General features: G+C 31.4%; 2 protein-coding genes across 5 annotated transcripts in view; one reads left to right on the top strand and one right to left on the bottom strand.

Annotated features, from left to right (window-relative positions):
* Nucleotides 1-3381, bottom strand: part of LOC148613584 (tubulin--tyrosine ligase-like protein 12) — a 12190-nt gene extending 8809 nt beyond the window's left edge. Inside the window, exons 1-5 of the mRNA XM_088587001.1 lie at nucleotides 3222-3381; nucleotides 2420-2529; nucleotides 1557-1718; nucleotides 637-673; nucleotides 85-244 (exon numbers count right to left, since the gene is read on the bottom strand). Of these exons, the coding sequence (XP_088443127.1) occupies nucleotides 85-244; nucleotides 637-673; nucleotides 1557-1718; nucleotides 2420-2529; nucleotides 3222-3356 (604 nt within the window). The 5' untranslated portion in view covers nucleotides 3357-3381. The remainder of the gene's footprint in view (nucleotides 1-84; nucleotides 245-636; nucleotides 674-1556; nucleotides 1719-2419; nucleotides 2530-3221) is intronic.
* Nucleotides 3382-3466: 85 nt separating this feature from the next.
* On the top strand, nucleotides 3467-22546 carry LOC148613583 (kinesin-like protein KIF25). Of its 4 annotated transcripts, XM_088586995.1 has the most exons (15): nucleotides 3467-3599; nucleotides 5826-6014; nucleotides 6833-7075; nucleotides 7574-7662; nucleotides 8116-8158; nucleotides 9113-9165; nucleotides 9888-9962; nucleotides 10720-10869; nucleotides 12119-12280; nucleotides 13400-13569; nucleotides 14124-14147; nucleotides 17233-17310; nucleotides 18465-18626; nucleotides 20557-20712; nucleotides 21065-22546. In XM_088586995.1, the coding sequence occupies exons 1-15, from the start codon at nucleotides 3531-3533 to the stop codon at nucleotides 21283-21285; spliced, it is 1884 nt and encodes a 627-aa protein (XP_088443121.1). In that variant the 5' UTR covers nucleotides 3467-3530; the 3' UTR covers nucleotides 21286-22546. The 4 variants fall into 4 exon arrangements, with proteins under 4 accessions (XP_088443121.1, XP_088443122.1, XP_088443124.1 ...); XM_088586996.1 differs by lacking the exon at nucleotides 14124-14147; XM_088586998.1 differs by lacking the exon at nucleotides 17233-17310.
* Nucleotides 22547-23459: the final 913 nt, after the last annotated feature.

Here is a 23459-nt window from a genome sequence, read left to right as displayed (position 1 = left end):
CTACATGAGACAAATCTCCCACACAAACTGTTCCAAAGGCTAACAGGTATGCTGAAGTACAACGTTAAAATCTTCATACATCACCTCCTTCTTCCACATCTTGTACTGGAAACAACAATGTGAATGATATTCTTAGGGGTGCATAATAAAATGGTATAGTTCTGAATGAGGGTGAACTTGAGTGCTGAATCCTACTGCCAAATTCATCCATTATATACCAGAATGGCATTGATTCATCTGTCCCCTATGAAGACAAAAACAGAAAAAAAATACTTTAAGAATCTTTGGTTGCCAGGAAGTGGATAAGCAGCTCTATATTTGTCCAACTCCATTTTAACCAAAGTAGCCCCTTTTAATTATCTGAGAAACAGTTTGATTTTAATACCATTTCATTCCCAACCACTGAATGGCATAATGGATAGTGTAATTTCTACTCATAGGTACATGTACTTACATATAATCCTATCAAAATTGCTTTCCTTCAAGTCAACTTTATGTGATAAAGTAATATAATTAATAATTATTCATAATTTTTTTGAAGTCCCAATTTAGCAATATCTTTACAATACTGAAGGAAGAAAGTCTCACTACCAGTATTCATTCAAAGAAAAAATTTCAGTAAAATAAGTATCTTACCCGATCAAAATGTCCGAAGCTGTAGGTCTGGTTATATCTTAAATAACAAAAAAAAATCAATTTATCAATGACAATTGCTTTGAAAAAAAAACCATACATATACTAGTACTGTTCTCATATTTTAATATCAAAATTTACCTTGGATAGTCTGATATATGAAAGTTGAAAAAAAAAAAAAAAAGATCTCAAACCAGTTCATATCTACTCTAAAAGGAACAAATATTGCAGACCTTTCATTTCAAAAGAGTGATAATTTATATATAGTCTTTAATTACTCAACATTTGGACTTGCAGGTCTAAGTACACAAGCTAGGTATCTAAGTAAAACAACTAAAAATAAAACAAGTTTACTTTTGACTGGTTTTCAAGAATTCTGACTGTACACTGTAATGATACAAGTTAGCTTTAGATGAAGTGATCACAATAGGGCATCTCCTCCTGATAATTGCATTTTTATAGATTGATTGATTGTCTGTGATTTTTTTGGGGGGGAAATATTTCATGCATTTCAGGACAAAAATGTTTGACCAATCAAACAGACCCTGCTTTGTACTAGTCTGACATGCTGAATCAGATTTTTATTGTACTAGCTAACTGAAGGAACGGACTGCAGTTAGGCCTACTACCTTACTCAGACTATAAGCCAACCAGTGCAAAATCTACCAATTTAAAAGTTTTTGTTGTTACACAGCTGGGACTCAAACCCACAATCTACAATAGAACACCAAGGTGGTTGTTTTTAAACAAAACATTTTTGTATATGTACCCTAATACATATAGCTAAATATTATTAAAATCAAGAAGAAATTTAACTTACAAACTTCATAAATAGTTATTTCATATCGTTGGGATTTTAGCATTATCAATATAAAATGTGATTTAATTCTTTTATGATATTTTAGCTGAGTAAAGATTCTTACTTCCACATCTCAGTGAGTATATTATCAATAATTTGTTCTTTTTCTAGTTCTGTATCGACCCTCATCAAAGCAGCCATTCTATCCATCAGACCAGGAACCATTTGTAACTGGAGACGTGCCTCTTTAACCTGGTATGTCCAGGCATGGTCTATCAAGTAGATCCTGCAAAAATAAAGATCTGTATGTCAACTACTGGCATATGAAGCAGATTCACAAATATAACTGGGGACTGGAGTCCAGCAAAATTTTGAGGTGAGTATCCGATACATCAAATTCATTAGCAACTTTATAACTGAACTGTTCTCATTCAGTGAAGATAGCTTTTTAAAAAGTTTATACAAGGTTATTTCAGTTTATGTTAACAGAAAAAGGAACAGATATGGGGTAACACAACAAATGCACCATCATAAAACCTCCATAAAAATAGTAATTACTAACAGAGATCATATATTCATAAAGTTTGCATACCTACCTACATAGCAAAGTAAGTTATATTGGAGACGACAAAACAAGTATGTTTTCAGCTAAGGGACAATACATTTTTTTGTAAAACTTGTCATGTGTTAGACAAGTAGATAATAATCTAACTTGCCCAGATGACAGTAGTTTGCATTTAAAATTCATAAAATCCCCCTTTCAAAGATATCTGATCTTTGACTTATCTGAACATCCATTTAACTTTTGTGATAATATTGTTTTCTGGTACTTACTGATTAGGATCCACACAAGAAATATATTCTCCTGATTCCATGGTTACTTATTGATTAGGATATTCACAAGAAATATTTCCTCCTGATTCCATGGTCACTAACTGATTAGAATCCAGACAAGAAATCTCCCCTCTTGTTTCCATTGATACTTACTGATTAGGATCTTGACAAGAAATTTCTCCCCCTGTTACAACTTTCCACTGTACATTGTCATCATCATCCATATAACACAAAATCTTGAATATGTTTCCAGCATCAAATACCTAAAATAAGTTAACACAAAGCTTTAAATGATTCAATACCAGCCTTACATTATATATCTAACTACATATATGACTAATTTTGGTAAAGAATATAGTAATAAAAACAGCACAATCAAATTTGAAAGGAGCTTAAATCAATAGAAATAAACAAATCACCAAAGTTTCATTAAAAAAAAATTGTAGGCAGGGTTTTTTTAATTATTGTGTTCAGTGTGAAGGATGGACACACAGACAGACAGACAGAGGTATATAATGATATGTCCAGTAAAATGAGTGTCTTACCATATTACAGTACTTATTCATTTGAAACCAAAAAAAAAACATTATATAAGTAGAATCCTCTGTGATCATTTAATTTATAAGTTTAATAAATTTAGCATCAATTTCAATTAGTTGCAAACCTCTTGTATATTTTTATATCTGTATTTGTATATTTGTATACTAATGTCTCCGGTACACTGCATTGTTTTTAATAATATGCCATTATATGGCCAGTTTGAAGGGCCTGTCAACCCCCTTATTCAAAAATGTATGGGCCAAAGAAAAAATGAAAGGAAATATAGCCCCAAATCCCTTTCAAAAGTAATCTTGAATAGTTGAACATAAAGCCAAAGGCCAACTGATTAAAATTTTGTTCATCTGACTGCATACTAATACTACTAGCAGTGCAAGTCAGTCATGGAATTAAATACCTCATTGGTTAGTTTCTCATGGAGAATCGGCCAAAATATTTCTGGCACACCTGATGATATAAGCTGGGGTCCATGTGATTCCCTAAATTCTTCAAGTGAAAGTTTTGGTGCAGGATTCTCTACCACATGTGGCATTGTGAAAGTGAAGGAACTCTTTTGAGTTGAAACACAATAAAGTATATTTTTATGTCTCCAGTTTTATCGACTATTATCGAGGTAGACTCAAAAGACATCCGAATGATTTACTTTCGATTTGTCTGGGCGCGTCTGCAGCAACGGTATTGATTTTTTTTCAAATTTGGATGAAGGATGCCCCTTGGAATCGACAGAACACATTTTTATGAAGAAAAGGTTAAACAGTTTGAAAAGACTACCAGGGTTAGCAGCAATAATCTATTTTTGACAAAGATTCATGGCATAAACTTGTCTTGTTAATTTATGAGTTTTGTCACATTACTTGATTTAGTTATGTCATTTTATGTATGCCATACCAACATTTACAGATGTACAGTGCTTGAGGTTGGCTACTAAACTATTTACTTATTTGGCGTCATCCCTATTAGAACCTGAGTCAATGATTACATTAAAGCCATTGAAGGATAAAAACAAAATTACCAAACTGATAAAATCTAGAGTCTAGACAGTAGTGGAAAGGAAAGTCTATATAACAAATGGCAATATCAGGGCAAAAACCTGAAACTTGGGAAACTACCCCAATTATCCTGCCTTGGTATGGGCATTTCATAATGAAAGGTGGGTTAAACCAGGTTTTATAGCACGCTAAAGCTTTCGCTTCCATTACAGTTAATTATTTCCGGTATATTTCAACACAATGGGCAGCATCATATTGCTACCAGTCAAAATTGGTAAAACATATACTCAAAACAGTTCAGACGATAAGTGAAAATAAAAGAACTAAATACAAAAAACATTATTTAAATCCTAGCCTTGAACTTGTGCGGAAGGTGTGTCAAATTCAAGATTAAATAATAATACTTGTAATATACAAGTAAAATTAACAAAAAAAATAATTTGTAGACATGAAATACGTCATCTATAATCTGTTTGTCAGAAACATAATTTTTTTTTCAAGAAGGTATATGGATATCTGAAATGAAAGTGTATAAGACATATTTTCTATAATCCTGACTCTTAGGCAATGGTGGTGTCATTAGAAGTCAGAGTAGATGCTACTAGCTCTGACGTACCAAAACACTTACTTCAATAACTGTGAATTATAAACATATGCAGGGATAGCTGGTATATTACCGCAGAAGACAGGGAAATTTATGATTTTAAAATCAAAACCATCTTGTTTGTCATATATTTTTTTGTACTGAGATGACTGCTGTCATCAGATTCGAGGTGAAGGTCTTAAAATGATACGGAGGAAGCTGTGCCAGTAGTCTCTTTAACTTCTAGTTCTGGCAGATAATTAGATAGAATCCATTCTCTAAATTTAGGATTATTAATGGAAAGAAGGTATGAACTGCCTACTGCCAAGGATTTTTATTGTCTACTATAAAAATCCTTGCTACTGCTTTCAATAACTAAAAATTATTGTTACATTAAAGATGCTACTTTTGGTTTTATTTATACTATTTGTAATGGGAGAATAAGATTCACATCACAAAATCAAACCTTCACCACCAAGGATGGTACCACAGACATGGTGACATATCACTGACAAACTAGCAAAGCTGAAGAATTATTTTTTAGCCAAGTCAATTACATGTCACTGGATATTTATGTCTACTGTATATAAGAGAGCTTATATTATTCAATTCACAAATTACACCTTATATAGGAATTACAGACAAAATCTTGTTATATTATCAGGAGAATTTATGATGTATACATGAGTTCAAAAAGCAGTTACGGGTAGTTCCACTAGAAACAGAACCTGCTAGATATCTTTAAATTACAGACAGTAAAAGAAATAAATATTCTATAGTTGTCATTTAGTATTTATATAAAGTCCCTGGTATATAGTAAAGACGAAATATAAATTTCTTTTGAAAAAAATCTGTAAAATTTGTGGGAGGTGTTTTTTTAAAATAACTATATTTTTCTGTAAAAATGCTAAATAACTGAATTTTTACAAAAGAAAAAAAAATGTTCTTACATAAAAATCTCCCTCTTGAGACTGTGTCAATTCCTCAGTTGGGGAGAATCTGATTATGCATGCTTTTAAAAAAGAAAAAGGTCTAAAATATTCATGAAAACAAGCATGTATACTTATCTTTTTGGATGGAAAACACATTCAGCCAATGAGATTTCAGTTGGAAACCAATCCACAGCATGTGATTTTAAAAAAGATTAGGTGGATCAATTTAACAGTCAATGAAAAACTGTGAATCTAATAAGTAGTTGTATAAATTAGTTCAAGTAAAAGTATTGATGATGGAAGTGAAATAATCCACAAAGTATTTTATGTACATGCAACTTATGTCACACAGTTTCAAGGTATTTTAACACATAAATGAAAAGTTTGAACTCCAGTAAATTGCATGTGATGCATAGTTTATTGTATAGCTATATAGCTGTATCTTTAATGCATTATTTATCAGTATAATATAATGCCATACTTGCATTTTTCTACAGGTTAAAGATGAAAGAATTGCATCATTGGAGACAGAAAATGCTATGCTTTATTTGAAATTAGCCCAGCTCAGAGGAAGTCTTCAACATACAAGACAGGAGTCTGTAGAACTACATGAACAGTTTGAAGAAGAGAGTAGATTTAGGAAGTCTGTAGCAGAGTCAGCTGTCAGATTCAAAAATGAACTTGATGTGAGTCAATATACTGTCTTAATTAAACCCTGGAAAAACCAAAAACCTGTGTCAACCAGATATCTTTGGAAGTTTATTCATAGAAGTTCCAATACATATTGAACCTGTGTAAACCAATTTGGCAAACACCTGCCTTAACCAAATAAAACCCTTGATTGGAGAATGGTTCAGTTTAGACAGGTTTCACTGAATGTCACATATATGTATGAAAGGGTTAAACTCCTTGTGTTCCCAGCTTTCATTACTAATAGTCTTAGTTTTGATGAAAACTAAAACCTACACAAATAATTCGATTTAAGCCTTTTGATTGGTTGGATCTATTTTGGACAAATAAGGTTATCTTGTATAGTACAGCCCACAACTCAAATAATTCCAAACTAAATAACAGTAAGGATTTGGTGAAGGAATAACTTGATTTTGACTGGAATTGATAAGAAATTAGATAAGGATTGTTTTTAATTTTTGACTATGCATGCATAACCTGGTCAAAAATATTTTAAAAAAATCCTAAATGAAATATAGTTTTCATTGAAAAATTGTGAATTTCTAGATATCTTTTTTATTCAAAAATATAAAAAGGTACTTAATCACTTTAATTTTGTCTGTAAATTATTTTCCCCTGATAAATTTATCATATGTTGAAAGTTACCATAAACTCCATGATTTACATGTATATGCATATTTGTGGGTACATTTACTTGAGTTTGCAAACAACTACTGACTGTTAAATTCATGAAAATAAATACACCACAATAATAAATAAAATTACTTTGTCAGTCTTAAAAAAAAACTCACCAATACTTCACTTGTTTATTCAGAATATAAAAAAGGATTTACAGTCAGTTCAGACTGCAGCAAAAGAAATTCCAAAGCAGTTTAACAAGCATGTTGAGCATGCTAACTCTGTTGTCCAGAGACACAGAAAAGTATTCCAGTCACAGAGCACTAGTTTGTCTGATCTACAAGAAAGACTGGCACAAACTGAGCTAACATTACATGAAGTGACAGAAAGACATTCTAAAGAGAAAAAGAGAAGACAGGAGCTCCACAATACTCTCATGGTATGTGTAGTTTTATCAAGGAGCATTGAATTTTACAAGAATGCATAGTCTAGCCATGAATATTATGAATATTATGTTTCTCAAAAGCAATAATACTTTCGCAGTTTCTGAATATATGTCACAATAGAAGAAATTGATAAATGTATCATTTACATATAACAAAAATCATTTTATTGTTATATGTTTCCTTACCCTAATTTCTGTAAAAAGTGATAATCATGTTATGTTGTCTTGTAATCAATTGACAATTTCATGAGCATCTCGGTGGGTGTTTCTAGTAAAGCAGAGAACACTTACCCTACCAGTGCACTTAGTCCATGCTTCCAGTTTTTAATGGAGTCTGAGTTGCTCATTTACTTTTGTTACTTCATATGTATTATTTTAGTTACTTGATGTTCTTTGTTGTGTTTGTCTGTCTTTTATGACTGGTCTTTGTCTCTTGATTACATTCTTTTGATTTCCGCTAGAATCTTGGTTCCCTTGATTACTTTTTTACAGGAGTTACGAGGTAACATCAGAGTTCATTGTAGAATAAGACCACTAATGGATTTTGACAGAGGCCATGAAGATATGTCCAGTTTTGGAAGGTAAGGCAGAAAATATGCTGAATTATATCTCAATACTTCAATAAGTGCAAATAAATGTTCCCATTTGTCCTGATTATACAAAGAAAAAAAAACAAAAAAACACTCAATTAAAAAATAATTTCTGTTTAATTTCTGTTTAAACAAATGAAATAGATAAAAATTGAACAGTTTTAAGACTGTATACTGTAAATGTATTAATTTTCATGGTTGCTAATTTTTGCGAATTCTGTCAAGTAAGCATATTCGTGGGTATTACTTTTTGAGGATTTAAAAAATGATTAGCATTATGCAGTGTTAAAAATCAATTTAGTGTGTACTATTTTTTTGCAGCTCGAAAATAGCAAAAATTTGTATGTTGACAGTAATACAGATTATATCTAATAAGAAATGTACCATATTTACTGAAATACAAATATATCATATTTAATTGACAAATCATGTTTTATTTTTCAGACAAGGATCAAAATCAGAAGTAGTTGTACATTTTGTTGATGATGTAAGTTTATACTAAATACTTTACCATAATAGATAATTGTAAACTTGTGGTAAGTGGAATTGGCCCACCTTTTTTAAAATTTTTTTTTAATGACAATTTAGCTTACTGGTATACATAATTTGAAATAACAGTTACATAGATCTGCAGTATTTTGTTATATAGAATTGAGCACTTAATAAGAAAAATTCAATCATGAACTGAAATCCTGACTGTAATATCAATCAAATCATGTGGTATCATGGTTAACCTTATCTTCATGTTCATCTACTTTAGCTTATAGCCATTTAACCTAGTCTGGTGAAGCAGGTTTTTAGATTCCAGCATTTGTAAAGAATACTTTATGATTTAAATGTCATGTGAATTGTTCACTGCCACAACATGACAAAAGAACCTAATAATGGTCTGCGTCTATCCTTCTGTCCGTCTATCACACTTATCTTGTTGATCTCTGTAGTCTGAAACTGCTGTATGGATTTAGTACAAATTTTGTAGGATTGCTAGGCACAATCTGCAGTTGATCATACTGCTAAGTAAATATGATTTTACAAATTTTACTAGGTTAATGAGACTTGGATTGTTTTTCTACTTTGAACACTATAGTGACACTGTGAACACAGTGCCTCCAACACCACTGAATTGATTTTGTTCAAATTCTGTAGGATTTTAAGGCTTAACATGTAGTTGATTTCACAAACTGTTAGGGGAGCTATTGGACTTTGATTATTTTCTTGCATTGAATACTTTAGTTACTTTCTGTTGGCTCAACTCCTCTGAAATGGCTGAATGGATTTTATTCAAATTTAAGAGGATTGTTAGGGGTCATATGGCTATACATAACATCTGTCTTTTAGATACAATGTAACTCTTATGGGGACTTTATTCAGTTATAGCAGATTAGATATAAATTTTAGTTATGTCTACATATTTTAGCACTGATTATTTTTACTATTCCAGGAAAATGTTTGTGTGAGAACAGCTAAACACAATAAAGTATTTGAATATGAAAGGTTTGTAATTTTAAGAATTGAAAGAACCAATTAAAGCTTGCACTTTTTGTACATTACACAGACACGTCTCACTATAAATTAGTCAGAAAAACAAGGTCTGTTTATTTAGGTATCTATATTTTATTCTTTATTTGATAACTTAGTTTTTTTAAATTTTGTGTTAGATTCACCACTGAATATTTATTACAGTATTAAAGGATTACAATTTCATTTGTTAGAAAAAGTTTGACATATGTTTTAACACTTTAGTTTTTTGGTTGATGTAAAAATGTTGGCATGGAACCGACCTTAAGAAGAATTTTTTAATTGATTTTGTTTTCAGGGTTTTCTCTTAAGTTTTAATGTAAGCCAAAAACTATATATCCGATGAAAAGCATTAGATTTACATTGTGTTTTGAAAAAAAAAAATAGTAGTTATCTACCTTTGTCCAAGACATTCTTGGAGTAAGCTAAATTACCGGGTATACGTAGGGGATGCATTGTTTGACCAAATTTCAAAAAAAAAAAATAAAAAAAAAACAATTTTAAAAACTCTAGTCTTGATTTAGTTAAGACAACTATAAATAACATCTTAATCATTGAGAAAATATAAAAAAAAAGTATTTCCATGTTTTTATATATTTTCTGATAGGTTTGAGAAATTCCAAACTTATTTTTGAAATTGGAACACATGATTGTAGATTAATTACTGCAATTGTTAAATACATGTATTTCCATTATAGGGTTTACGACATGGTTGAGACACAGAATGGATTATTTGATGAAGTACAACCAATGCTAACCTCACTTCTTGATGGGTATGTAATCTGGTTCCCTGTTCAATATCATAAGCGACCCTAGGATCACTAAAAATATAGACTCAAGGCACCAGCGACGGATATGCACAGTATATGAGTAAATTGTCGCTTATGAAATAAAATAAAAACGAAGATGAGATTATCAGAATTAACTTTCTAATTGTGCATTTATATCAAAAGATAATATAAGTAATTTGAAAAAAATATTTAAACATATTTTTCTTTTAATTTGAATATTAGAACATACAAAAGTAAATAAAATAACGTTATATTCACTCAGCCAATCAAAAGACAGAAGACGTCACTGGTGACCCTTGGTTATATTTGAGAGAAACTAGTGTAATGAAACTATTACCAAGGCTACCTACCCTATTTTTTTCTGCCTACCCTACCACATTTTAGAAGTATTTTTTATGAAATGCCCCTAAATTATTTTCTAGTTGAAAACTATTAAAATAAAAAATCCTCCTGTAGTATAAAATGACTGAAAAATATTAAACAGTTTTACTGACGTACCTACTCAATTTTTGCACCTAATGTAACCTTGAACTAATTTAATTTTTTTGGCCTTCCACAACTACATTTCAACACTTTACATATGGTCTTAGTTACAAGAGTCTTATTTAAGGTATAAAAAACAGAAAATAAGAACTTTTTAACTAATTTCTCAGATACCTGAAAAGTTACACACATTATGATTACAAAGTGTCACTACATAGTTGTTACAAATTTTGGTTAACATTTTAATAATTTTCAGGTACAACATCTGTATTATGGCTTATGGTCAGACTGGGAGTGGTAAAACACATACCATGCTGGGTTCACATAAAAATGAGGACTATTGTCCTAAAAGAGAACCTCATCCAGAAGAAGGAGTTATACCTAGAGCTGCTAGGGAGTTGTTTCGGTAAAAATACAAGTGTTTGCTTTTTAACATAAAAATTGATAGATTACACATTTAAAAAAACAATACATGTACAGTTAAACCTGTCTAAAGTGGCCCTTGAATAATCTGAAAAACTGTTTAAACTAAAACACTTCTTACAGTATCTCTATAGTAATATAAATGTATTTTTTAACATTTATAAACCAAATACCTATCTAAACCAAACCAATTTTCAAGTCCAAAAGTAGTTTCATTTTGACAGGTTTTACTGTATACAAGTATTCCATATTTCAGAAGGAATAGTATGAAAGTATAGTATACACTTGACATTCTACAAGTTAGAGTTATTAGTAAATGAGAATTAGATTCAAGGAGACAAAGTTTTGGACTACTTTCATACACTACTAAGGCACTTGCTATAGTTACATGTGTGTTAAGTATTTAATTGGACATTTAAAATGCAATGAACTTTAGAGACTGGGAATTCTATCAGCTGTGCTGTCTTTCTATTTTGGGAATTAAGTCTATCAGCATCTTGTAGATTGCATTTTATTCTGCGTTTTTTTTTTTTTGTAACTAAGAATTAAATACCTGTATGTATTTCAAAGAGTAATCAAGGGAACCAAGGTTATAGCAGTAATCAAAAGATTGTAATCCAGGGACAAAGACCAGACATGGAAAACAGACAAACACAACAAAGAACATAAAGTAACTAAAATCATACATACAAAACAGACAAACACAACAAAGAACATAAAGTAACTAAAATCATACATACAAAGTAACAAAAGCAAATGAGCAACTCGGACTCCACTAAAAACTGGGAGCAAGGACCAGGTACAGCGATAGGGTAAGTGTCCTCTGTTTTTCTAGAAACACCCGCCAAGTTGCTCATAAAAAGTTATGTCCGGGGTAGATGAAAGAGGAAAGGCAAACTATGACACATTGAACAAATCAGTTTTCATGGCGCAGATGGATACACTAACAATCCACGAGTTCATGATGACGACCATAAAACTTTGTTGTGATGACTTCAATCAAGTGAATACTCTTGTACTTATATTCTCAGATAGAGAATTGTTCTTAACTTGTTACTTTCGTTATTTCAAGATTTAAAGTCATCACTTTCATTAGCTTTCACTGATGCTCTAACTTGTCAGTAATTATGATTGTTCAATCAATCTCAATTATAAAAAAACATTCTTTCACTAGGCATGCATCTAATTAGTTAAAAATATTTTTTATGCACTTGTTTTTATTTCTGTTGCAGATTGATATCTGAGAAGCAGACAGCAACTCACACAGTGGAAGTTTCTGTTGTAGAAATATATAACAATGATATTAGAGATCTACTAAGCCATGATCCAAACATGAAACATGATATAAACACTGGACAAGACAATTCTATAACACTTCCTACCATTATATCAAAGTAAGTGTAGTTTGATGACTGGGTTTATATTTCAGCATCAAGGTTTCAATTTAAGGAGGTAGACTTAGGGTAAGGGACATAACTCTTGAAATCGGGATATGTTTGTATCATATTCAGTTTTTACCAAAGCCTATCAAGCTTTTGTTTTAAGCCGAATAAAAACAATCCAAATTACATTGATGCTTACATGAGATTGATGTAAAATGCTTGAATACAAGTGTTCCGATGATTTGTAAGAGTTGTGTCCCTTATCCTAGGTCTACCTCCTTAACCACTAGGTTCCAATTTAAAATTTTCGTAAGCTTTCTCTGTACATACTTGTCAACACCATTTGATATTTTCACACAATGCTTTAATATATAGTTTTGATTTATTGATGCCAGTTGGGATAATTAATTGTTTTGAGATAATGGAACAGAAATTAACAAATGTCAAATGAAATAATTGTGAACATTTAGTATTTGTAGATATCCATCATGACTAAGTTACTAGTGAATAATCCTCTTGTGCCAAAAAGGCATGAAATTCTTAGCACTTATAATCAAAATACCTATTTTTTCTGTGTGCGATTATGATGTATATATTAAAGTTTGAGATTGGGGTATCACTTGTTGGACTTTGGCTCCAAATTAACCTATTTGCAAGTAGTTGTACAGCACTACATCAGTTTTGTAGTCCTGACAGAGAGCATGACAAGTTTTACAAGTCATAAGGATGTGAGGACCCAAAGATGTACAAATTTTGCATTATTTAGTTTATAAATGATGTCACAATCTGTTTGAACTATTGTACTACATCACAGTCCGTACAAACTATTATTTTTATCTACCATTGCAGTTTATGTAGAATCACAGCAATTGTCTCAAATATATTATAGCAGGCAGTGCATACAAAAAAAGTTTATGTTAAGAGGTAATGAAGATTTAAAAGTGTTAAATGACTAAATAATAATAATTTTTGATATTTGATATTTGCTCGTCAGTTTCCTGTAGAAATTACATCTACCATGGGTATACTGGTTGTTATTTTGATTTTTGACAGAATCAATTTAATATTTGTTGACAAAAAAATACATTGTTCATATTTTATTATTTTATTTTTTTAATTTTTTGTCTACAGACAGGTTGACACAGTTTATGATGTGATGTTATTTGTACAGCATGGTCTGAATACAAGACGAGAATCTGCCACATTGGTACATGAACATTCCAGTCGTTCACATCTGGTGGTTACTTTAACAGTTACCTCACAAGCTCCCAGCTTCTTCTCTAAAACTTCTCCTGGAGATAGTAAGTGTTTCTTTATTTTAAGTCTGTCTGTCTGTCTGTTAATGTGCTGGTGGTGTTAATGTGCTGGTGGATTTGTCTAAAATGATGGGAAGCCACTTCTTCTACAAATGGATAAAAAAAATCCCACTCACGTACACTTTGGAACAGTTCATAAGGGAGATTCTCTCCCATTGACACTGCCTAATATCAGAGATTTAAAAGAAAACTTTTTATGTCACAATTCAATTTTTTAGGATTTTTCCCAGTAAATAATTTTTAACCAAAATTCTCCCACAAATCTTACTTAAGTATGTAAATGTATCATTAATTTTGTGGAAGTCTCCCCCGTATGTTGGAGGGGTCAACAGGTATGTACTCATTTTAATTTATATTGAGAAGACATCTACAATTATAATATTCTTTTTCTTTAATTTATGTGAAATTTGAAAGTTAATTGTTAAGTGGACTAATATTCAATTTGATTTTGATTTTTTTAAAAGTTTATATTCGCTGTGTTTGAATTATTCTTCCTGTGTGAATATCCTTGCTTTTTATTGACTATATTTGATCAACAGAAAGTGTTACAAAGCCCACAACAAGTATGTAATAAGTTTGTTTCAATTGCTCCTTGCGTTGCTATTATAGTTTTTATCACCTATTTGCGATATGATTCTTTCATTCTTTTCTATGTTATATGTCAAAATTGTTAAAGATTTTTCACAGTTAAATTTATTTACAGATTTTTTTAAGAATTCTGATTTTTAAATGTTTTACAAGAGATGCTGAATTATTTATAATCCATATAGATATCTTTACCTCAGTTCTATGTTTACTGTTTCAATTATGTCTCAATTACAGCAAGTAATATAGTAGACTTCAGGGAATAGAGTTGGTCTTACCTTGATTAAATGACCATCATCTGATAAACTTTCTTAGGTATTTAACTGGAGAACTGACAAGGTGATTTAAACTTTCTGTCTACCATTGAAATAACTATTAAGGTGATAGAAAGTCTTAATCTTCTTGATGATTGTCCAGTTTACCTATGGAAGTTCACCAGGTAATGATTATTTAATTAAGAAAAAAACAACTCTGTTCCCTGAAGTTAAGTATTTTACCCACTGTAATAGCTTTATAACGTGGCTTGCTATAGCCAATTGACCCTTGTTCAATCTTTGCAGTACATTCATAATCTTTCCAAAAATTGTATCTACTAATTTTTTTCTATACCAAATGGCGAAGTTTTTTTCTTTTGCATTTAAATGTGCAAGGAGTCTAAAGATGATGTCCAACCATTTCTGATAATTTGTTCACTTTAAGCATATGTTAAGCAGCAAAGTGTGTGTTTTAAGCATATATGTGCACCAATGCCACTGTTGTATTTTTACGTTAGCACTAAATGTAGATCATAATTCTATCTCTGATAAATTATAATACATGTAGATCACTCTGTGGATCAATTTTCTTTTTTGGATGAAATATGTGATGGTAAGAAATTGGGTTTGGTGATATAATACACTTAAAATAAATTCGTTCATTTTTTGTGAATACATTTATCTGCATCTAAGTTATTTAATGAATCTTTTACAATGACATATTAGGATGTAACTCTTACTTAAGTATCAGTCTTTGTAAGAATCATGCAAACTGTGTAATATGTGATACACCCAACAAAAGATACACATTCTTATTTTAGTTATTAAGTTGCTTTATAGGTCTACATTATGAAATGTGTAATCATTCTTTCCAATCTGTATGCTCTTAGGAGATAATTCCCATTGAAAATCCAGTAGTTTCTATTGTGTTTTGGTGTAATTTACAGAGTTATCTCCCATAATTTTAAATTTTACAGTAATTTATATCTCCCAAGAACAAGAGTTATATGAAAAGCCACATGTGAATTTCAGTATACAGTAACATTTTAAACAAAATATCCAAAATAAAAATAAGTAGGCTATCCAACCATGAATCACACTTTGCATGATTCTTAGCTGAAGTGCTGCTTAAACAATTGTTACAATAATTTGCATGTTCATATTTTAAGTGGCTGTCCATGTCTAAATCAGGCAGATCCTATGATTTGATTGGCACAGAGTAAATTTTATCCCACCATTTTTTTTTTGTTCCAGTGTAGTGTATATATCATATGTATGTCAAATAGTACACATATTTTTTTTAAATCGACAATGGATGGCTAAGAAAATGATTTCAAAATTCCCAAAGAGAACAGCCAAATTTTGCACAAAATTAATGAGTTATCTCCCCTTTTCAATGAATTCATTGATTTTTATGTAATTTATTTTTACTTAACTGTTGCAGCAAATTATAAACAAACATTCACCTTTGAGAAAGGATGCATTTGCGAAATAAAATAGATGTCATTTTTTTTAAACAAAGTTTGTCATGTGCAACCAACTGCCTGGTTTTTGTGTGGATGCCCTCTTAATTGCAATATGTAACATTTAACAGCTTTATTTTTACAATTCCTGATAACATTTCAAAATTGTTGGTTTGTTTGAGCATTTATATAATGAAACATTATCTATACCATATAATCCCATGGTGTTTGAAACCAATACAGAGTCAAATAATTAATAATGGTCCAAAACCAGGGATCTGTCAACTTTGATATAGAGTCCGTTATCACCTTATCAGTTGAGTGTTTGACATTTGCAGCTGGGCATTTGTGTTGTTCAAAAACATATCGTTAGCTCACCTTAATCAAAGGTCCATGTGAGTGTCCTTGGCTATCTGGCTTTGTTTGTCATCTGTTGACTTTTTGTGCAGCTCAGCATGCAGTGGTATAATCCACTAAAAAATTCTGTGATCAAAATCATGGGGAAACACTTTTTGGCATATATCTCCTTTGATCACTTAAACTTTTGGACAGAATCAGCCTCTTGTTCATGTTTTCTGTAATGAAAAACTTCTGTTTAAAAAAATGTAAACTGGTTTTCTTGGTTTCATTTGGAGAAACTTTTTTTTATATATATCAAGTTGCCTTTAAGCATGATTACATAAACCATGTCTTTCCTTTTCATCTACTACTGGACATAATGTAAGTCCATTTCATTTAGGAGTTTGCTTTGCAAGACAACTTGTGTAACCCCTTTTTTAGAAGAAAAATATCAGTTATCTCCCTTGTTTGCAGTTTATTTAACTTCAAAAGAATATCATTATAAACTTTTTTAGTTTTTATAGTAGGGATATATTGCAATTACCTTGTCCATCAGTCTGTGATACTTTTCTGTAACTGATTTCTCCGTTTCTATGGGAGGGAATGCTTAGATATTTGGTATATTGCTTTTGCATGCTGACTTGTACTCCTCTTGTTGTATCGACTGTTCTGGCCTCAGTTTCATAAAAAAATCTCAAGTTGAGAATTTCCTCAAGTCCTGTGTTTTTCCTCAATTTCAATTTCAAGTCATCTGATTGGTCGAAATTTGAGTTGAGGAAGGATTTAAGGAAAATCTCAATTTGAGATGTTTTATGAAACCAGACCCAGGTTACTGGCTTATGTACTTTTTGTTTACCTTATAACTTACTTTGACAGAAGGGGTTGAGTCGTGGTATTTTTAGCTTGACATAGCATGCAACATCTTGTTTCTATTGTTGACTTTGAAGAATAGAGTGACTCAGTCTATAATGCATTGTTACTTTAACATTTGCTTAAAATATTTACAGAAACGGCAGCTTTTAGAAAGAGAAAGTCAATGACAGAAAGTCAGCTATTAGAAAACATTGCAGCTGCTCTTCTCCAAGGTTATCCAAGGTTATTCCGGCCCTTACCATACCATTATATCATATTCTGCCAAATCCTGTCCATACCATTTTAAAAATTTTGCTGCTATGCCATATGCGTTAACCCAGTTATCTAGACTATGTCATACCTATTCAGTCATTTAAGACAGCTAATATTCATACCAATAAAATATTCTGTCCACATATGAGATACAGAAATGTTAATAGTTAAACCTAATTACATTTTAGTATTCCTTTTCATATTACCAGGAGTTAATTGATTAAATATTAACCTTAATTATTTATTTTTTTTTATAAAATTCATGCAATTTGTGTGTGAAATTTTCTGTTTGGTTACTTGGTCACAATGTTTGATTTTATCTAGGCCACAGTTCTAGTAAAAAATTACAGATTTTTAAAAAAAGTCATTTATTCCTGTTAATTGAGCCTAGTACCAAGATATTGCACTATCATCTTTTATCCTTTATATCATGACATTACCTAGTTATTTCAAGTTTTTGTTTCTTTAGGACTTTGTGCATGTAGAAAGCTACAATAAGTAAATCAGAGTTTTTTCCTTCTAGTTCAACTTTCATTTTGTTTTTTTTAGTAGTTAGTAATTATTGTATAAAAGCTGATTTGAATTTTTGCCAATATTTCCTTAATGCTGTTGTAATAGAAGAAAGGTAATCTCCCAATTATGCACTTGCTTCTGTAAAAAATGTATACCACAATATCTTATATTATGTCTGTGGTTTAAACTGTTGAGTTCAATCAAACTTTCCAGCTAAGTTATTCTTATCCTATATTCCTTGTTCATGTAGTACAGCTTTCTAAACTCTTTAAAGTAACAAAGAACAGTCATTGCCCTTTGCTCATTAGAAATTTCTTTTTGTTCATTAGAAATTTCATTTCTGTTCTAATTTTACCATCTAATGTTCTACCATGTATTACTTTCTTCTCGTGTTTCAAATATAACATTAATATTATTATATTTTTATTTCACAGAAATATACAGGTACATAGAATGTATTACATTTTGGAAATTATTGTGAAAGGTAGCACTTGCTTTTTTTATGTTTCATCAGCTCTAAATGAAATATTCAAATGTGTGTATGTTATTTTTTGTACAACACTAATTTCCACTGTATCATTAAGTAATCTATTTTTTGCAGCTACACCAAGAGATTCAAAAGGCAGATCAATCTCTTTGTCTGGATCATCTGGGAATTTAAGTTCAACATGGCAATCTACAGATATATCAACAAATTCTTCAGGGCAAGCTGTTATTAAAACTAAGCTACAACTGGTTGATCTGGCTGGAAGTGAATGTGTTGGTATGTATTTAAATTTTAGTACCCTAAATTCATTTACATTACTAGATGTTTTTTTTATATTTCAAAATTATGGTGGTTTTAATGTTCTTGACTACCCTTTCTGAAAGGATCTTGTATAGAAAAAAGTTCATAAAATATTGTATATATTATGCAAGATGCAATCACCTGTCTGTCAGTCCATCTATACATCTGCTTATTTCTTGTAAGCATAACTTTTCTTTAATAGCTTCATTCATTATCATGAAACTTTAGAGGAAGGTTAGAGATCATATGTAGATTGGGATGTAATTTTTCTGTGGATATCTGGTATTTTACCTAATGATTTATATTTTACTGTTTATTCACTTCATTTTTGCAAATTTCCACTTCCCCATGTTGTTCTCCAGATCTCATGCCAGTGTAATTATGTATTGAGAAAGATAATTATAGAAGGATGCATGCAAGGGGAGATAATCTAACTGAGGGTTTTACATGATCATATCTTTTGGACAAATTGTTTATTTTCTGAATGCTTACTAGACTAAAAAACATTTTATTATGTTAAGGAATTAATGACCGTCTGGGGGTCATGCAATTAAGTTCACATGTAACATTATTCATATGTTAGAGAATAATAATAAAGTTATTTAAAATGAATGTGAGTGGGGATATCCTTTTATCAGCTTGCTCACAGACTTTGTATTTATTACAAATAACACAGACAAGGTCACTACTGCAAACTACTTTATTTCCACAGATACATATTTTAGCAAATCAGGATGTTAATGCAATTAGCAGCTATTTAAAATTAGGTCTAACACTGTCTAAAAGATATATTCTATTATAAAGTGACTTTCTTTATCAATTGGCATTAATATCTGATGCGGCCACATACTCTCATGTTTACTTTAATATAATTTAATCGAAACAAGCAGGGGTGGATCCAGACACTTTGAAAAGGAGGGGTGCTGGGTTTCTCAGAAAAAGGGGTGCTAGGACATTTTTTGACATTTTTTGTCAATTTTACACATGTAGCATCAACAAAGTTGCCTAAATGATGAAAAATGCATAAAATCTCAATATTTCAGCATAATTTTGACGTTTTTTTGTGAAAAACAAAGGTGGCCGCATGCACATTCATTCTTGATCTTAATATATATTGTGTAATATTGTGAGATACAATATATATGTCAATATTTTGGATAGACACAAATGCGGCCACGTCGGTTTTAGGCAAAAGCCATCGAAAAATATGTGCAAAAATGCAACAAAATTTAAGATTTCTCTAATATTGTGTTAATTTTGACTGCTATTAGGTCAAACATTTATCATATCACCAAAATTGGCTGAGATTTATTTACTATAACCATTATCCTTTCAAATAAACTAACTAGTATAGACCAAAACAAATCTTTCAAAAACGTTGAAAACAGGAGCCAAAATAGGGCCTTACCGAACCTACACCTTTTCCAATGAAAAGGAAGGGTGCCAACCCTGCCCCGCCTCTGGATCAGCCACTGACAAGGGCATAGGCAGGCAAAGGTGAATTGTCATTTTGCAATGTAACATCACATTAACAGTTGTGGGATATCTTGATGTTCTCCCTGATCATAGGAAGATTGCCTAAAAAAGAAATAGGTACAAAGAAACTTGTCTAAACCAGACACTTTTTCAAAGTTCTCTTATATCAATTGACTTGTATTTTGAACCATGCTAAACCTAACATATTTTAAAGTTCTAAAGGGGTTTAGTTTAGACAGATTTGACTGTACTTACACCTGTCTCTATGTAAATCAGAGATTTCTCACTCGTGTGAAAGAAATTCATCATCATTTCACTCATTCTGCTGTGCTTCACTCGTGCAAATGACATAATTTAGGGTCACCCAAGATCTTTAATAAGAAGTCATGTAAGAAATTATCATTCTAAATGTTTTAAAAAATCATTTCAGGTATGAGTGGAGTAAAGGGACAAGCTTTGAGAGAGACAGCCAATATAAACAAGAGTTTATCAGCTCTGGCAGATGTGTTAGGAGCACTGGCAGAACACAGAACACATGTGCCTTACAGAAACACTCGTCTTACACATTTACTGCAGGATTCTATTGGTAAATAAACAAAGGCCTATAAAAATAAATTGTTCATAATCCTGTTGGTTATGTAACAATGCAGTAAGGGGAAATAATTAAGAAAAAAATCCTTTTGCTTTATGGTGTAACAATGCAATGAGGGGAAATAATTAAGAAAAAAATCCTTTTGCTTGATGGTGAACTTAAAATACTAATGTTTTTTAAAACAAAGATGGCAGGATACTGGAAATCAAAGCTTTACTGAATAAACATGATTTTTTGTATTGAGGGGACAATTGAATGCAAGTTTAATACAGCATCATGTTTTTACGCAAATATATTGTTCGTATGAACAAGAATAATCTGTAAATATACAAGATATTCATTTTAGGTGGAGATGCCAAGCTTTTGATTCTGCTGTGTGTAGCACCAGCCCAAAGGTATATCACAGAGTCATTACAGTGTTTAGGATTTGGAGCTAGGGCCAGACAAGTACAGAGAGGTCAGACTAAACGACGTTTACCTTCATCTGCGGAGAAAGTCAGTGTAGATTCTGGTAGATCTTCTAGATCATTATCTGTTACTGGACCACCTCCTTTCAGTCAGAGATGATTCATAATAACTGTAATGTGTGATATATACCACTCTTTAGCCAAAGACACATACAACTTTTTTAGTGAATTGAACCAGATGATGTGATATAATGTTTCCTAGAGTTAGTTGTTTAGGGAGGGATCCTATATCAGAAAATTGTAAGAGTACATATGTACTTAGATGTGTATCATTGTTTTGCATTAGTTCTACATTTCATCATTACATTTAAGAACATAGTTAAATTGTTCCTGTTATGTTACCAAAGCCATCAAAATGATATCATGTATAAATTGTTCGTAACTTCCATGAAATCAGTGATCAATAGTATATCAGATCCAGGTATGAATCATGCAGGGTGTGAAAGGTCATTGTTTTGGTCATCTTTCTAAGTAAGAAAATGTATTCAGTATAAAATCAGTTATAAGTGATTTGAAAACCTATGAGGAAATGGAGGATTGGGAAGTAGGGGCAAAATTGACAGGTTAAAAATGGTTAATCAAACTGTGGTGAAAATAATTGTGCAGTCTGTACCAAGAGCTGTTTCAGTTTTGTAAGACAGGTCATTGCTGAATGCAGATGGTCACTAATTCAGGTTTCACTGTATATTTTCTAATAAATTTTGTCCCAATTTCCACTAGCCCTCATGATTATTTTTCTTGACTTAGGCATAGGGCTAGTAGATAACAACACAGATTGTGGCAAACAACTTCATGTTATTAGTACACATATTTACTACTATAACTTTATTACTTTCCTGATACAACTCTAATCTATTATATCAATGTGACTTTTTATAATACCCTGGACTTGTCTTTTTTTAATACCCTGTTCTTGTTTCTAGAAAAGCAGAGGACACTTACCCTAGCGGTGCTCCTGGTCCATGTTCCCAGTTTTTAGTGGAGTTGCTCAATTACTTTTGTTACTTTGTATGTATTATTTTGGTTATTTTATGTTCTTTGTTGTTGGCGCCTGTTGTCCATGCCTGGTCTTTGTCCCTAGATTACATTTTCTATTTCCGCTAGAATCTTGGTTCCCTTGGTTACTCTTTGTAAAGATTTAAATTGGTTTCTTTTCTTTTTTATTTGCATGATTCTTAGGTGAGCTTGTATTTAATTAAATCATTGTTTGTGAATCAGCATTTACTTCCAATGATAAGTGTCTTATTTGAAAAATGATGATTTTTGAAAGTGTTGTTTTTGTAATACCAATATATCCATCCTATTTTATGAATTGTTAATATTTTTGTATACTTTTTGAATAAAACAATGCAAGTTCTTGATTTCTCTGACCTACTCTAGAGATCAATGGAGAGGGAAAACTCATAACTAAACTACCAGTATAAGGAAAACACAATGATCACCATTTTGTATTGTCAAGTTTCCTTTCATCTGTGCCAACATCAATTCACCACTTGTGTATGGAGTTTTCATATCACAACTCATCCATTATGCCAGAGCTTGCCGAAACTATGCAGACTTTTCGTATCGCGCTAGAATTCTAACAAATAGGCTTCTGGAACAGGGTTATGTTGCTACAAGATTGAAGTCATCACTACAGAAGTTTTATGGTCGTCATCATGAACTCGTGGATCGTAATGGTTTATCTGTATACACCATGAAACTGATTTATTCAACAGATCATAGTTTTCCTTTCCTTGTTTGTCTATCCTGGACTTGACTTGAGCAACTAGGCGGGTGTTTCTAGAAAAGGATAGGACACTTACCCTAACGGTGCACCTGGTCCATGCTCCCAGTTTTTAGTGGAGTCCGAGTTTCTCCTTTGCTTTTGTTACTTTGTAAGTATGAGTTTAGTTATTTTATGTTTATTGTTGTGTACGTCTGAGCCTACCAAAAGTATGAAGATTTTCTGCACTATGTAAGACTTTCTTGAACAAGGTTCTGTTGCTACGAGATTAAAGTCATCACTAGGAAAGTTTTATGGTTGTCATAAAAATTTTGAAGGTTATATATATTATGTAGGAGAAAGATTTGGTACTTTGAATTGTGTTCAAGAAATTCCAGCCGTTCGAGCCATCCGAGTTCGAGTGAGTGAAGTTCGACTGTATTTCCAAAAATTTCTTACATTGTTTATTAATCCTAAAAGTTAATAATGAAAATTTGGTAAAAATTACAAAATGGCAAAAATGAAATAGAAGGCATGCAATAATATTTTTGAATTAATACAATGCTTTC

The sequence above is a fragment of the Perna viridis genome, chromosome 6, assembly GCF_037379345.1.
Source record: "Perna viridis isolate PV_CMFRI_1.1 ecotype Kerala chromosome 6, ASM3737934v1, whole genome shotgun sequence".
NCBI classification, from domain to species: Eukaryota; Metazoa; Mollusca; class Bivalvia; order Mytilida; family Mytilidae; genus Perna; species Perna viridis.
This window is presented reverse-complemented; position numbering and strand designations above follow the sequence as displayed.

What these genes read in the sequence shown, in the direction of transcription:
- LOC148613583 (XM_088586995.1), top strand. Translation starts at nt 3,531, where the DNA reads ATGCCCCTTGGAATCGACAGAACACATTTTTATGAAGAAAAGGTTAAA. An exon ending in AAAGTATTTGAATATGAAAG is followed by an intron (nt 9,166 to 9,887) that starts GTTTGTAATTTT and finishes TTTCCATTATAG; the next exon opens with GGTTTACGACATGGTTGAGA. An exon ending in TGCAGCTGCTCTTCTCCAAG is followed by an intron (nt 17,311 to 18,464) that starts GTTATCCAAGGT and finishes TATTTTTTGCAG; the next exon opens with CTACACCAAGAGATTCAAAA.